This window comes from Motacilla alba, chromosome 5, assembly GCF_015832195.1.
Source record: "Motacilla alba alba isolate MOTALB_02 chromosome 5, Motacilla_alba_V1.0_pri, whole genome shotgun sequence".
In the NCBI taxonomy this organism is placed as follows: Eukaryota; Metazoa; Chordata; class Aves; order Passeriformes; family Motacillidae; genus Motacilla; species Motacilla alba.
In genome coordinates this window covers 19,108,867-19,125,954 of record NC_052020.1, presented here as the reverse complement: position 1 = coordinate 19,125,954, position 17,088 = coordinate 19,108,867, and the positions used below count along the sequence as shown (strand labels likewise).

The 17,088-nt window shown below is 40.1% G+C and overlaps 1 protein-coding gene across 8 annotated transcripts in view; it reads right to left on the bottom strand.

Moving 5' to 3' along the window:
- The window catches only part of LDLRAD3 (low density lipoprotein receptor class A domain containing 3), a 104,621-nt gene that overhangs the window by 47,111 nt on the left and 40,422 nt on the right, over nucleotides 1–17,088 (bottom strand). For 4 of the 8 annotated variants that reach the window (XM_038138758.1, XM_038138757.1, XM_038138762.1 and 1 more), the window contains exons 3-4: nucleotides 8,475–8,600; nucleotides 5,941–6,075 (exon numbers count right to left, since the gene is read on the bottom strand). In XM_038138758.1, the coding sequence (XP_037994686.1) occupies nucleotides 5,941–6,075; nucleotides 8,475–8,600 (261 nt within the window). Of the gene's footprint in view, nucleotides 1–5,940; nucleotides 6,076–8,446; nucleotides 8,601–17,088 lie in introns of all 8 variants that reach the window. The other 4 variants (XR_005257149.1, XM_038138756.1, XM_038138755.1 and 1 more) reach the window with 2 other exon arrangements.

The following is a 17,088-nucleotide window of genomic DNA, read 5'->3' as shown; positions in this document are numbered from 1 at the left end:
TACAGAACATTCTCAACACAAGCTGGAGGCACAATGGTAGCTCTCCATCCTTACCATCTTCAAGGAATTGCTTTCAGGTCAAGGTGATTGTTGTCAGATGCTATTCTTCTTCCCTATTATCCCTGATAAAGCTGTTGGTAAACATGGTGACTCCCAGTGACACAACACCCCATCCAAGATTTGAACTAGATCATAAAACTGATTTTTACAGTTGTCAACATCTGCTGATAAATCTGAGCTTGAAGTCATCAAAGGTGAGCTGAGCAGGAGATTAGGTAAAGAGTCTGGACACCTCCCAGATCTAGAAACACCTTTTAAAGCAAGTTTGTTGTCCATTTGGAGACTTGAAGTCATTGCTTGTCTATTGCCACATCACAATTGCTCTTAATAGAACATCTGTGCTCCAAACAGGGGCAGCGTAACATTTTGGCAGCATGTCTTTTAGTACTCTGCCAAAATGACAGGCCTGTAGAAGCAACAAGCTGGTCTACAAGGAGACTATTCCTCATTTGCCTGTTCTGCAACAAAACCTTGTCATACTCACAAGCTCAGGGAGCTGAGAGGCATAGCAACTCAAATCCACTTGTACCAGCTGTCTGGACCTTCTCCTGAGATCCCCACATCTATTTTAAACTGCTTTAATTCCAAAGCCTCCTTGCACAGTAAAGTAAGAGTTCCTCTCTCTAACCCACTAAGAAGATACCATGTTTCTGAATGAGTTTGAGCCCATCTACAGTAATGGCTGCTTATTATCAGCTGTTCTTATCAAGTGAACAACAATCCATTTTACAAATGATGGCCTGCCCTGGGAGGCACCACAGAGTCCACATGCTGTCAAAATTAACAGAGATGAACTTCCCCATCACCTGAAAGGTCAGTACCAACCATATGAACACCTGCCTCCCGTAGCTCACCCTACCTGTTAGACCCCATGTTAGTCCCAAATAGACAGAGGAAGCATGGATTCAGGGAATGGAGAAACATAAGAAAGAAAAAATTCACAGCTAACAAAACCATTTCTATTAGTAAGTATTACAAAAGAAGGATATTAGAGAGTTAAATATGGTCAGGCAAAGCCTTCATTTAATAAAACATTCAGTGACATTTTATTTGTGTCCTTCTTTATGTTTCTGCTTCTATTCAGCCTGCCTCTGAGTATTAAATTCCTGCTGCAGGCTGAATCTGGGCTAAGATTATGCACAATAATTGCAAGTTGAGCTTCAGTTTACAGACTGAGACAATAACGAGTCAGAGAGACTCAATAAAACCCTGTATACAGACAGGATCAGACTACAAAGCCTTGGGATGTCTAAGTGATACCACAGCATTTGGGAATTTCAGAATTTCAATTTATCATGTGCAAAGGGCTGGTTACAAGCTCCATACAGAGTGGGATGTTCTTGGGGCTATTTGTGCTTCATAAACTAGGTTTTGTGGTATTTCATTGAAATTTAGAGTACGTGTGTTCCACTTAGCTGTCAGTTCTAAAACTCACTTTGCATTGCAACTCAATCATGCAAACAGTAGCAATGGCCTTGGTGCTTACTTCTACAGACAGCCCACTTCCAGCTTTGCCTATAACTTAATCCACAGAAATTATCATCACAGAATTCATATTATCACTTAAAGATTCATTTCAGGAAGTCATCATTTTGAATGATTTTTCTCTTACTCGACACAGGGTCAGATTTTTTACTACGCGGACAAGTTTTATATAAGCAATTTACAAATGCCCCAGAGAAAAGAACAGAGACTTCCAAAACTGTGTACGCTTCTAAATCTGTTTTAGAATATTGGGGTATATAAAAATCATAATGCAAATTCAATGAAAATATACACAAAAAGTAAAAGGAGGAGGTATCCACATGGACAGTAGTGGACATTACCAAATACACAGAACAAGAATTAACTTCTGAACACTTGCGAAATACTTGGATTATAAACTGACCACAACAGTACTGTTTACAAACAACTGCAGAGCTAGAATTTCAGGATTATAACTGAAGTCAAGAGCCTCTCTTTACAGCAGCAGACAGAGTGAATACAGACTAGCAGCAATAAAACTCCCTTTCCTAGGCAACGGGGTTAAAGCTAGTAAAGGTATTTAGCAACTTAGATGGAGAAAAAAGAAGGGCTGTGAAAGAAAAACGGGTTTGAATTAAACTACCCAGTATGCTTTGGCTAGCATTGAAGTCTTCTAAACTAAAAGTACAAAATGGAGGAAAAGAAGAACTGTGAGGACACATTTAGATTAAAAAAATTCCAAACCAATTAAGATAATAAATTAAACACAGTCCTAGAGCTGAACAAATTTATATGGTTGTTGGAAGATACTGAGAAGGAGTAATTCCTTCCAAATTGAGTGGATGCCTGTCACAGAAGAGGAAATCCCCCCAGCAACACACAGGCCTGAGGGGTACACCCAGAGTAAATGCTATGAATGATTAACACTGTCAACTAAACAGAGGCATAGGAGAAAAGTGCATGGGGGAGAGAAACTTTCCTCTGAATTGAGATCAAAAAACACAGAACAGGAGCAGAAATTTCTAATCACTGCTAGTTTTGTTAAACCTGCAGTAACAGTTCTTAAGTAATTTATGTATTTGATTGGTGTGGATAATCCAAGCAATTATAACTTCCATCCAATCCCAAAACTCAAGCACATACTTTGATGAATACATTACATTCCAGATTAAGGGAAATATTTTGCCATGCTACTTCACTCATGGAGAACTGAGATGACCAAAGTATAGCTGGAGTGGGATTAAAAGAATTGCTCTGAAATTCATCATGGCAGTGACAAGAGGTACAGATAATTTCTGTGAGGAAGCAGAGAAGAATTCTTTGACTCCCTGCTAAATTGGCACTTTTTAATCTGACACTTTCCTCATGACATACAAACCTTTGTAAAATACACAACACTCAGTTACAAGTGTTAAGGAGAAAGGAAGACAGGAACATCCTCCAAAATTTGATCTTCTTCTCATTTTCACAACTAAATCATGGGGCCCTCCCTCCTGTCAAATGAATCTGCTCTTACTTGTGACTAAAATTAATCTTTATAAATAAATGCATGTCTTCAGGTTCATCTCAAATTGCAGCATGCTAGCAAAGCTGTTACTCATTGAGGATGGCACATTTTGAAGTGTTCCGTGTCAAAGCTGGGTCAGTATGTTTTTCAGCAGGAGGCCATATTCCTGTTTTCCTTGTCTGCAGAGTGACCCTTCTTGACTGAAAGGATGCTTACGCATGGAGGAATATCTGACACAAACCAAACTGATATACTACTGGAGCTTTACCGTAATGGCAGCAGGATAAAGGAGGCCTTTGAAGTTCATGGAAGAGCAGGAAGAGGTGATAATTTAAAAAGCTTGTCAGTATACCCAAGAGCAGAAGGAGAGCAAAGTAGCAATTAATAATTCACACTTCTATTTCCCATGTTGTCATAGTATCTCAAAACAGTTTGCAAACATTGATTAAGTCTAATGGCATGCCCCTGAAGCAGACAAGCACAGCTGAAGCTCTATTCCTACCAGCCAGGATGGCACTCTGGGAGCATTTCCTTTAGCTGATCTATGCCCTTTCTTTCCCATCTGTTAAATGGTGATAACGACACTATCATGCAGTGGTTCAGAAGCTTAGTGACTTCTAAATCAACACATTTACACATAGAAAAACAGCACGCAAGGACAATCTCATATGTCAGATTACACTCAATTACACTGAACTAAAGCTACCACATTTGACATAACACAGCCAGTGGGAAGAAACCCCTTTATCTTCATTTTATAACACCCTACAGATTTGCCTTGCTCTGTCCCTAAGTACCCACAGCACTTGAGTTCTAGTTAATGACCAGGATACTTGCGTAGTGTGTGAACATGAACACATTGTAATTACAGTAATTAGATCTGCTGTAGAAAGAAATGTGAGAAATTAAAGACTGTCCATAGTAGGATCTAATTCCCAATTAACACAAAGTAGTTGCTGTGTTTGCAAGCCAGGACAGATACACCCATAGCTGCAAGCTCCAGAGGGAATCGTCATTTATATTCAGATGGGAAGTTGAACACATCACAGTGTTTTAATCCTAGCTTTGAAAGACAGGTACCCACACATTGTGCACTTACAGATGGTGAAACAGCAATTCAGGGAGGCTCTGAGCTGCCAAAGAGAAAAGCCAATTACACAGGTTCCCCAGAACCAGCATTTCACTTTGGGAAATCCTCCTTCCCAACCCCATACTTGGACCATTTGTTTTTTAAATTAGCCCACAACCATGGCTGTTCTTGTCCTAATGGAGAGAATTTCCTCCTCCTTGTTTGGGCCTCTTTCACACATATAATCAGAAAGAATTACTTTGCTTACCGTTTTACTAATCTAACATTTCCAGAAGGACCAAATATGAAGACAAAAGTAACAGCTTCATGAAATACAGCTCTTTTCTTCTCTTGAGCCTGACAGTCAGTTCCAAAAGCAGATTGTCATGACAACAAACAACCTGGAGGCAATCCAGCCAATTAATCTGCAGAGGAAGCAGTCATCCCAATCTAAGAGAATAGCACTGCTGCTTTAAGCTTCAGAAGCCAAAAAAAAAAAAAAAAGAGAGAGAGAGAAAGCAGAAAGCAAAGAAACCTTACTACCCACATTAATGTGATTAGGCTGCCTTAGAGCCATAGTAAAGAACAGCCCAGCCAGCCCTGGGCACGTGCTAGGCCCTCAGCTGCCCTTTCATCCCGCTCCCAACAGAGCAGGGGCAGGCCAGACCCTCTCCAAGGCTCTCATCTGAGCACAGCCACATCCCTAGGCTGTGATGGAGCTCAGCACACAGAAGAGTTACCAAGATGACCTCTCCAACACGTGGAGTCAAGAAAAGAGCTCACAGGTCAAGCAGAAGTATGACACAGAAGAGATTGTCACACACCACAGCTATAAACCCTGTTTTGTTAGCATTGCTTCTGTGTGTTCTTCCTCTTCCTCTGTGAATTGTCAAGAGTATTTATCAGCATCTTAAGCTAAGGATTATTTTATTTTCCACAAAGGACTAATTCATCAGTGCAGGTAGATAGCAAAGTAATTCTCCTTCAATTTCACTAATTACATCTTCCTTCATATGCTGCTTAGTCTCTCTTCATCTGCCCTGCTTTCTATAGGCTGAAGCACACCACATCTCCCCTGAAAATATCCACCATCTCCCATATTTTTTTCTACTCTGGCTTCTTGGTAGTAACTCAGACATTAAAATGTTTAGCAACAGATGTTCATTCCACACTGTTTGTTAACCTCAAGTCATTCATATATACTTCTTGTTTCATAAAATACTGTGATATTAAGTTACAGAAAACAAAACTGAGAAACACTACCTGCAGACTTATATGATAGGTTAAAAAGAATAAAAATGTCACTGTGTTTTGAGATTCTCCCAAGACTCAATACACAAAAATTTTCAAAAAAAATTTTTCTTCCCTGTCTTCAGGGAAAGGGTAGGAATAAATGCATTCATTGTAGACCTGTCCTGCAGTTAAACACATCTTTTAGGCGGTAACTGAGCAATGAAGGTCTGAAGCTTTAAGCATACACAAGATTTACTCATCTGGTAAACAGACAGATTTACTTCCAACTCAGGTTTTACTATCAATCCCCCCGGATCCAATCCATCTCACAGAAGTAGTAAATGGATTCCCAGCAATTTCAGCGAGCACTGGATCACAGATTACAAGCACTGCCTGCAAAAGTGCATTTTTACTAACGTGAAAAAGATACCACTCTTCTGAGCACTGAGAATGCAATGTACGCATGTGCACGCTCGACACATTTCACTCTCACTAGCTGCACTGCTAGCCAACACAGAGCAAGCCAATAGAACCATACTGTCTGCTGAGCCTGTCGTGTATTGAGCTGGTATAATATTGCAGAAGAGAATAAAACCCCTGTGCCTACCTTGAGGGCTTTCACAGCTTTCTTCATCGCTGTTGTCTTGGCAGTTATTTTGACTGTCGCACACAAAGCTTTTATCAATGCAAAGACCATTTTTACAGTGGAATCGGGCAGTAGAGCAAAGCAAGGGATTTGCTGCTGCAAAAAGAGAAAGTGAGACCTTTCATTAGGAATTCTCTTGCTCAGAGAGTTAAATAGCTGATAAGCATCAACCACAGCTGGTCAATTGGATGGGTATGTGGGAGTAACTTGGCAATCAAGCCAGCCCTGGCTCTCTAACCAGGGAGAGCTGAAACTTCTAATTTATACAAGATTCATTACAATTAGCAGAGATTTAGCCCACCCACAGTTGTGATAAGCCTTCTGTTCATTTTCATGAGAGCCCAATCATGATCACTGTTCCACATTTGCTCACACTGAAGACATATGGAGGGTAGAACTGCCTACCACAAACACTGCCTGTTGATTCCCATTACAGAAGGCTCGGTTTAGCTGAAGTTTCATATTATAAGACAACAATTTTGACTGAGAACTGCCAGGCAGTGGTTTATTTACCTCTGACTCTCTTCCCCAGTCTCCTCACTATTTTGAATTGATATAACAGCAATGTTGAAATCTCTCAGCCTCTCACTGTTTGAATTTCAACTCCTTTTTAAGGAACAATATTTACACTCTTCATATACGTCATATATAACCATATCCTTCAACACAGTCATCACTCAGCTGAGATAAGCATAATTTAGCTGCTTTTAATATCTACTCATAAATCAATCTCTGTCCTTTCATACTTTTTGGCACTCTTCTCTGAACTCCAAACATTTTTTGGTAATGAGAGGACTGAAACAGAATGCAACTTTCCAACTGAAAATTTTAAAAAGGCTGCTTAGACGCCCCTGTCTACTTCAAACTGCTTCTCTGCCACAATAACAAAGGGAATTCATTTCCAAATACTAATTGGCTTCCATTTTTTTTCATCTTTAAAGTAAGAGCTACATTTAAAGAGTTTTTTAAAATAAATAAATAAATAAATGAAACTTTTAAGTCTGCCCTGCATATAACCTGCAGGAAAAATAACAAACACTCCCAATTTCTCCTGCTCCCCAAGAGCTTGTTTATCACAAACATGCTCAAACTCCTTTGGTTTGAAACTGCTGCACACTTGCATACCACATTGATTTCTGAGGTCACCCCAGAACCTAAATGGTTGTTCATCTTCATAAGCAGTAACTAGACATTCAGACATGCTAAAAAACACCAAGTGTCTCATTGGCATAGAATAATGGGGGGAACAGTAGCATGTTATCATCAGCTGTAAGGTCCCATTAGAGCTACACACTACAAGCTCACAGGGAATTGTGTCATTCTTAATGAACTCCATAAGCTTTCAGTTGAGACCTGCCACTTGTCATTCCACTACCTTAAGGATATTCAAAGCACTTTTGTCAAATCTTATTTTTAGTCCACTTGTTCAAGCGTAACCCAGCATAATTTCCTTAGCCTTCAATGCTTCTCTGGCTTCACTTTCTCCACAGAAGTGCTGACTCCCTGCCACAGCCGCATAGTCCTTGCAGGGCCCAAACCAGACTCCCCAGGACAACAGATGCCACCTTAAGAGAGGTTCATGCTGTAGAAGCTCACCAACTACCAACAAGAAAGGCAAGTCCTCCATGAAGCAGACAGTGACAGATCACTCTAAAGATTGCCCCTTTTGTTATCTTTGAAAGCTGCTGTCTGTTGTCCTCCTCCTGACCTTTAAAAGTCATTGAAAACAAAACCTCAGCATGCCTCTGACAGGAGAATAAGCAAGTATTTTGCTGCAAAATACTTTTTTGTATTTTGCAGTAATAGAGACCCATGCTCTTGATAGTAACAAGAGAGCTGCTGGATTCAACATAACGTTTCCCTACTGCTATGATATATTCCCACTAGACTTACAGATACAAATGGATCTGTGTAGCCACACGCAGAGGGTTTAACCCAAAACAAGCAGTACTTCAGATCATCTCTCTGCTACAACTTCCCTGCTGCTGTGCATTGGCAGGCATGTCTGGCTTCAAGAATCTGTCTTTCCTTCCAAGAACCTGTTTCACTAAATATACCATTATTTGCTTTTTTGTTATTTGAGAACATGTATAAACAGAGAAACCTAGATGTGCTGATGATCAAATACATCATATTCTTCAATGACGAAAAACAGGCAAATAAAAATGGAACAATTGAAATGATATTTAATATTTGTCCAATCTGAGTTACATCTGAGTACAGAGAACACGTTCAAAGCAAACATGCAGCTTAAAACTAAAGGGTCTTGGAGTATCACAGGCATTATATACAAAGCAAGACTAAGATGGACCTAAAAAAAAAAAAAAAAAAGGCAGACTCATTTTCATGAAGTGAAAAACCAAGGATCATCTGGGTCATAAATGACAGGGAGAATATCTGACTCACAAACAGAAGGTTATCTGAATGTTTCTCAGTTGCATCAATTAGTTGAAATAAGCAGCAGTACCCTCACTTGCAAGCAGGCTCCCACTTACTGCAGTTCTCCTCATCGCTGCCGTCGGGACAGTCCTCGAAGCCGTTGCACCGGAAGCGGCCAATGATGCAGTGGATCCCGCTGGCACAGGGGAAGAACGTGGCACCGCATTTGGATTTGGCTTTTGCTGCGAGAAGAGACAAGAGAAGAGACAAAAGTGGGCAAGGTGAGGGAAACAATTTACAATGGTTAGAGATCCTGTTGTAGCAGTACAAGGAAGGGTGCTCCATGCAGTGCTGTTGGCACTGATGTTAGGTGCCTTACAAGCAAATTAGTGTCTTTGTGAGACTAAGAAACACAAGAGACCCTCATAAAAATATTTTTCAGGCTGCAAACACAAATAACACTGCCTTTATTCAACATGATTTATATAAAACTGGGTGCAAAACAACCACTGTATCTCATGCTGCACACCACAGCTATTTATAAAACATTAAATACTAACAATAGCATCAAAATGCATTTAACACGTGATTACAGAATCTCATTATGATCTCAAGTGCTACATATTTTTCACTTTACTGCACAGCCACTTTTCATAGCAAGAGAACACTGCCCTCAGCCATAGCAATGCAGATGGCTCCACCATGATGCTCAAGGCAAGCACCAGTTAACTACTGTGGTATCATATCACCAGCCTAGAACAAAACAACTCCCAATAAAAAAGCAATTTTACAAGACAAATGGTTACATTTTTGCTTTTTCAAATTATCTCATGACTTGATAGACCATACCACAGGACACTGAAGACTTCAGAAAGTCCACTCTAAAGCAAAGGCAGTCTCTGCAGGAAGGTGTGTACGGTGCAACGTGGTAATGCCACTGATGGGAGAACATAATGCCACTGATGGGAGAACATGAAGAAAGAAGCCAGATCCAGAGCTTGCTGGATTTTTAAACAAATGTTTCTTACTCCTATACCAAATCTAAGACATGCTTACAACTCACAGGTTTTGAACTATGACAGACTGGCTACCACAGCAAGAAGCAAGTTTTTTAATGGGCCCTAAGGCACATCAATACACCAACCTGCACAATTTTACAAGGCCAGGACAAGATCAGGGACTATCAGTGTACAGACAAAAAAAAAAAAAAAAAAAAAAAAAAAAAAAAAAAAAAAAAAAAAAAAAAGCATATCTAATAGGGATAAACAGCATTAATTTGGAAGGAATCCTCTCTTCCAGGATTAACTACTAAGTACAGCTGTAGCAAAGCTTTCTTCCACCACTCAACAAAGTGCATATAAAATGTTTTAAATCACAACTACAGTAATTCTTACATGCTTTAGTGTCCTCCAAAATCAAATTCTTGCACTTCCTCTCTTACATGTTTTTCTTCATTTTATTAGTAGTTTTCAATTAGAATTATGAAGTACAAAGTAAGATGTATCATTAAATTTCATATATTCAACTACCACTTTTTCTGAAGAGTATCCAAGGTCCACTTGGAGAAAAGAAAGTGAGCCATTACTTTGCAGAAAAAAGATGATAAATTACCCTGAAGTAGCCACTATACTTCACACCTTTGGCAATAGAAAACCATCAGCAGAGACATTTGAAGCCCCTGCAATCCCTCATACAACTTCAAAGAGCAGCTTCTGTGTTAGAGTTCTGAGACAAACAGATCTCAGCTAAATAATTCAGTAACTATGAGGTGTGAGGCACCATCATACCCCTAAAACAAAGGCAGCCCCTTTAAACAAAGGCAGCAAAACAACCTCAGCAACAGATTCAGTGTCATCAAAGCAAACAGTCCGTATTCATGCACTAACAAGCCAGCCAAGATACTGCTGGAAGAGAGTGATAATAGCACACGTATGTGACTTATGTGAAGAGATGCCCAGTGTTTCACATGTTGTGCTTTTGTTGTTGTTTTCCCTTCTTTAAGAGCTAACATCTTTCTGAAACTGTAAACATTCCCCAAGTGCTTCCAGACAACTTATTTTAGAGATGTGTTTTGAGATAGAACAGTTCCAGAGGGGACAAAAGGAAGAACTTCCAAGAGTTTCAACAAGAAAAAATAAGAAAAGGGGGAAGTCACTGAGATTTTGCCTCTGTTAACATTTGCTGGATCCCCTTTCTCCAAGCAGGTTTACTTTTGTCACTTGGAGTCTGAATTCAGAGGCTATCAGCTTTCTGGCAAATCATACTCAATGATGCTCTTTTTCCTCTCTGAAAATCTTGACAAATTAAGGCTTCAAAATTATTTACTTTTAACATTTCTAGCATGGACCATTCTCTTACTCTTGTAGTCTATTCTCCCTGACAGATTTCGGACCATGAGTTGTCAAAACCAGAGCCTCTGGCCCTCTGAAGAGGTCGTGTGGCTGCACAATCCTAAGCAGAGTGAACGTGCAGCCAGAAGTGGTGGCGAGCGGTACATGAGCCCCGCTTCAGGAATGACAGGCACAGGTCACAACGTCGGCTGCTCTCACCCTAAAGGGTACAAAGCACATCTGGGACAGTGCCTTGAGCTACCACAGTAAAGCCATAAGTAATATTTAATGTCTGGCCACACCTGGAAGAAAATCATGCTGGAATGACCAGGAACAAAGTCGAGAACTCTTTCTTCTGTATAAAGCATACAGATACCCCACCAAAGAGGGAGAAACCATTCAGGACAATTATCTAATATAAGTATTACTTAGATAGCTATATAATGTTTAGTTAAACATCTTATCCCCAGACATCTTTCTGTCTTCTCCTCCTCCAGAGACAGCTGACAGAGCACAAGAAAATTCTGTTTTAGAATAACTGTTAATAAAAAACACATACTAGTAATCACAGACCAAAAACAAACAAGGAACTAAACACCTTCAAATTATCTCTAAGTTTCCCTCTTCTATAGTCCACTGATTTTATTTTTTTTAACTGGAGAGAATAAAAAATTACCAACAAAACTCAAATTCAATTCTCTATATTTCCAACAGACATGATCTATAAACCAATCCCAACTCAAACTCACACTTATATTAGAGACCCTAGGAATATATAAGAGTATTTCAACCACCAAGGTGATTCATGAGTCAGTCAGTCGCTTACTAGATACAAGTCTTACTCCGAAACAGAACTTAGTTTTCCTCCAATTCCAGACACAAAATGCATTTTTCATATGCTGTACACAAATTCAGGAAAAATTAGAAACCAGCAAAGGCCTAGTCCAAGTCACGTTCCCTGACTCTGGAGAACTTCACTGAAGAATTTCAGCTTTATTTTCAATTTGACATCTTTCTTGTCCCTTGGCATAGTTTTCCCAAGGTTTTCAAGTAAGTGTTTTTTGGTCACTGCTGATGAAGTTCCTATGGAAAGTACAATCATTTCTTCCAGAGCAGAAACCTACCTTCCCATTCTGCAGGATCTCTGGAAATACTCTAAACACGAAGGGCTATCATTTTCTTCAGGTCTTTGGCACCCTAACAAGTAACAGATACATTTGGATCATGACAGCCTATAGCACATTCAAGTCATGTGCTGCACTATCCCAGCATTCCTCTGCAATTCCAACTCCCCTTACTTGACTGTTATAAAAAGAGTTTTCTTCTCCTTTGCTCATCATTGTGTCTCCTAGTGCACAGGTTAAGAGTTTTCAGGCAGATCTGTATGTGAGAAGCTTTATATTTATCTAACAGCAGCTGTCTATTTGGCTATTTCAGTGATTTCAGCCTCAATAAGCTTTCAAGGACAGCACTGTCTTTACAATCTATATTCTTCCCTGCTATGCTCGGTTGAAACAGGCTCAGGATAATCAAGAACTACAGGGATATCAGGAACTGACAGAAGTGAAAAAATGAACATCCACATGTGGATTGTTTGACCTTATTTATCCAAGGTATTACAACCAGCTAAAGGAAAGGGAAGGGAGGAAATTGGTTGTTTTTAAAGGAACTTGCAGGCAAGTCCCCCTGAAGCCATGTCTCCAGAAAGGAAGAAACCGAGAGACCACACATCGGACAGGAAGGAGTGAAATACAACAAGAAACTACAGAGCAACTTACAAAACTGTCACTCTGGATTCAACATAGCAAATACAAAAAACATCCCCGAAAACTGCCATTCAACCAATTTGTGAGCCTATGTCAGAAAGAATCAATTCACTCCAGTTCCACTCTTCATTTGTTACCTGCTCATGGCAGAAGTGAACAGGACTGGAAGATTAATGTGAATCTGTATTTACATTACACAAAAGGGAATTGCCGTGGTATTTAAAAAGAGGCGTCAGTGAACTACCATGAACTTGAGGAGCCTCCTATGACTCCATCACCCATGGGAAGAAATTGCTCTTCACAAAATATTCTTTTCATCTCTTAAAATTGAAACATGAAGCAAATGGTGAAGATGGTGGCAGAGAGTTGCTGGCCACAGTACAAGTTTGCCAAATGTTCCCTCCAGGTTGCTTCGCTTAAGTTCAAAAAAACTATTTTGGCAGTTGTACGTGTGAGTGCGTGAAGTCGCTCCTTATGCTACACAGAACTAATCCTCCCACCCTCTACTTTCAAACCTCTAAAAAAAATACTAACTTCCATCAGGACCAGTAGTACACTCCACTGACAATGTGACAGTTTGCAGGCACAGCTCTACAGCAGTAACAGAAAAACATTTTGCTATCTTTAGGATTCCAAGTGTGAAACTGTACTATTTTTAAAAACGTATAATCAGTTTTATTATTTCTCAGCAGAGATGTACAATAGCAGAGAAAAAGAAATCAGATTTGGCAATATGGTGTAAAACCTTATGCTGTATATGGATAACACTCTTGAATAAAAGCAATTTTGATACTCATGGCTACAATGACTTGGAACATGATCAGAAGGTTACAACTGATCTGCAGTGGGCAGGTGATTTTTCTTTTCATAGATAAAGCAGCAAAGACATCAAATGCATTTCATAATTAACAGTATTAACTGCAAGTTTAACAAGACCAAGTGCAAAGTGCTGCACCTGGGTCAAGGAAAACCCAGATGTGAAAACAGGCTGGAGGGTAAATGGACTGAGAGCAGCCCTGCCTAGAAGGACTTGGGGATTCTGGTGGATGAGACTGGACATGACCCGGCAATGTGCACCTGTGTCCCAGAATGTCAAATGCATCCTAGGCAGCATCCAAAGCAGTGCAGCCAGCAGGGCAATGGAGGGCATTCTGCCTCTTTATCCTTGTGAGACCTCTGGAGTGCTGCATCCAGCTCTGGGATTCTCAGCACAGGAGGGATATTGACCTGATAGAGGGAGGCCAGAGAATGGATCACAGGGCTGGAGCAGCTCTCCTATGAGACCAGGCTGAGAGAGTTGGGGTTGCTCAGCCTTATGAAGAGAAGGCTCTGGGGTGACTTTACTGTGACTCTTCTGTAGCTGAAGGGGATCTACAAGAAAGCTGAAGAGGACTATTTACAAGAGCATGCGGTGCCAGGACTTAAGATGAAAGGGAGTAGTAGATTTAGATTGGATATAAGGAATAAATTCTTTAATGTGAGGACGGTGAGGCACTGGAACAAGCTGTTCAGAGAAGCTGCAGATACCTCACCCCTGGAAGTGTTCAAGGCCATGCTGGATGGAGTTCTGAGCAATCTGGTCTAGAGAAAGGTATGGGCACATGGGCAGGAGGACTGGAACTAGAAGATCTTTAAGATCCTTTCCAAATCAAACCTTTCTGTGATTCTATGACTATTACTTTGAGCCAGCTTATCTATACCTCAAGCACTTCACAGGTAATTACAGCGAACTGGGCACTAATTACTGCGTGCAGCATGCAGAGAGTACACAGCAGGTACCCCGCACATGTGGCCAGTAGACAAGCCTATTTCCTTCTCTTAACTTTACAAACATTTCCATTTTAAAATGTTTCTCAATTATTTTGGAATCTGAAGTGAGGAAACAGGATGTAGCAGATACAACCTACAGATAGAAGTAGGCTGCACAGAACCTGAGCGTCTTTGAACTAAATTGTTGCCTTAGAATCTCTCCAAGCAGCAATCAAGCAAAGTAACTTTATGCTGCTTCACAGCTACAGCTACGCATCTCAACTCAACAACAGATAATGATTTATTCAGCTAATCAAAACTTGATTACTTGCATGCGACAAGAGCAACTCTCCAGACAGAAAAGACTGCGTGCAGATGCTGCATTATTGCACAACCATCAGTATTTTCCTGACTTTGATAATAAACCACCTTAAACTCCTCTGTTGTGGGTAATTTCGGTAAGGGATGTTACAGCCACATCAGACAGCACTGTAAAACCAGATTCTTTTGATGAATGCATGGTGAGATGCAGCATTTCAGTAAAGGCTTTACATGAAGGAGATACGGGTTTCAACTTTAATTTACAAAGAAGGACTGATTTGACAACATGTAACACAAGCTGGATGGCATGAGGATCTGATTCCTTTCACCCCAAGAACTGATATAAACCCTAACCCTATTAACAGTTATTTTGAGTTAGTTAACTGCTATTTGGACCCTATAGTATTTTCAGTTCTGTTCCCAATGGGAAAGCCACTGGTACCTGCAGTCACTCAGCTGCCTCAGCACCGAAGGCAAATGCATCATTTGTTGGTTCACAGAGCTCTGGAACAGGGCTGTCTTGCAGAAAAACACAGAAGTTTCACTTACTCTGCTTGCTTTTTCCTATCTAGAAAAAACCTAGCACTTGAGTAATACTGCCAGTATAAAATGCACTCAACAGACCACTATGCCAGAACTTCTCCAATTCAAACCTAAACAATTATTTAAGTTACTGAGTTATGATACAAAACACAACCAACTGCAGAGCATTCATTGCACCTACAAAAAGCCCTGGGGTCACTCTTGCTTTTGCTCCCTGTTTAACAAGGTAGGTGAAAGAGTTGCTATTCTTAAACTGCTAATGCAAACACAGAGAAAAACAGCCTAAAATTTGCTTTATTTTAAAGGAAGCAATTTTATGAGTTTTTAAGTAGTGAAATTAGCCCAGTAGGAAGCATCAGAGGTTGCCTCCAATATAGTAAACTATCAACCACTTACATGAGTAATATTTACACTGTAGTTAACTGTAAGAGAGAAAGGACAATGCTAAAGCAAAAAAGCCAAGGGAGTCTGCTGCTATGAAGAGCAAATGGCTTCCTTCTAAAAGAGTGAAAAAAGCACTTCAGAGCTGAATTACTATGAGTTGTGGCATTTAATTCTTGCCAGACAGTAAGGCCCTAAAGTAATCTTTCATGGTCTAGGAGTCTATGTTTTAGTCCTTCAAAATCATCCCAAAGCAGAGATGTCAGAGGAGAGCATGGCCAAAAACCTTGGTTTTCAGACATTCAGTAAACCAGTTTCTCACTAAGAAAAGTATTTCAGAAGTTACTACTCACTAAACAACCCAAACAATAACATCATACTAAAGGACAAAGTAAGCACAATTTCAGAGTTGTTAAGTTACTCAGGATGCAAACAGGCAGGACAGAACACCACCCTTAAGGCACTTCAGTAGTAGCACTCCACAGAACAACTGTGTGCCTGATGGGCTACAATCTCTCACTCTATTCTGGGATACTACCTACTTGTACTTTTTCTTTCAGTTGTGCCACTAATTCCATCCAATAGTTAAACCTGTCCAATTCCAAGCTCTCCAACTGGGCTATACACTGATCTCCATCAAGAGGATTAAACAATTAGCACCACAAACCCTTTTGATCTCCCTGCATAAAAAGCTATCAAACATAAGCAGCTACTGCACTTGTCCCTACTCATGTGTAATTCAGCTTCAAATGAAACATTCACCATGGTCACTTAATTACAAATCTTATTATAACTACTAAGTATTTGGTTGCTTAATCATGAGTAAAAACAAGAGCTAATTCCAGTTTGATATTCCAAGTTTGAGAGCCATCTGAGTAAGTGGCAAAAAGATCAGCAGCTGCCTTACAGCATCTTCCCAATTAATGCTGATGCTCATTTCATGCATTGTTTTATATCCATCCAGCTTTGCTTAAGAACTCTGATGTTTTTTACCTACCTGCAAAGAATATTCAAGGTCAACCAGGAGATGACAGGAAGCAGCAAGAAACACAGAAAGAGATTTAAAAACACTCATTGATTTTGATACACAACTAGAAGTCCAGAAGTCTTCCATGTGTATAAGTGCACCTGCTACAAAACATACAACTACCTTCACTGAGAAATTCCTAGCTTTCTGCTATATATTCTAGTTATCTAGAAAAAGAGGTATTATTTTCATTAGATTTTTACACAAATTATTACTGGGTTCTAAATAAGAATGAGACATCTACAGATTGGTTTTGAAAACCATAAAGCCCAGAGCTCCAGGCACACTGCAGCTGCAAAAGGCATGCCAAGGGTACCACAGAACTGCCACAACATGGCTCCCTCCCCACCTTTCTGCTTGGCACCAGTCTCACCCCCGTGCACCTTTTACTCCCTCGCCTAGGGTTAGGGTTATTCTTAGGTTAGTGTTACGCCTAGTTTGTACCAACCATTCGTTTGTCTTGGTACACATCCATTTGCAGCAGAGTCTTGTCATCACCTTCACAACTACACTTAGACAATGTCCAAAGTTCACAGCCACCTAACCCTCTGGTAAGTACTTTGAACCTTATCACAGCCACTCCACACTTCCCAAAGTAGCAGACAGAGGTTCG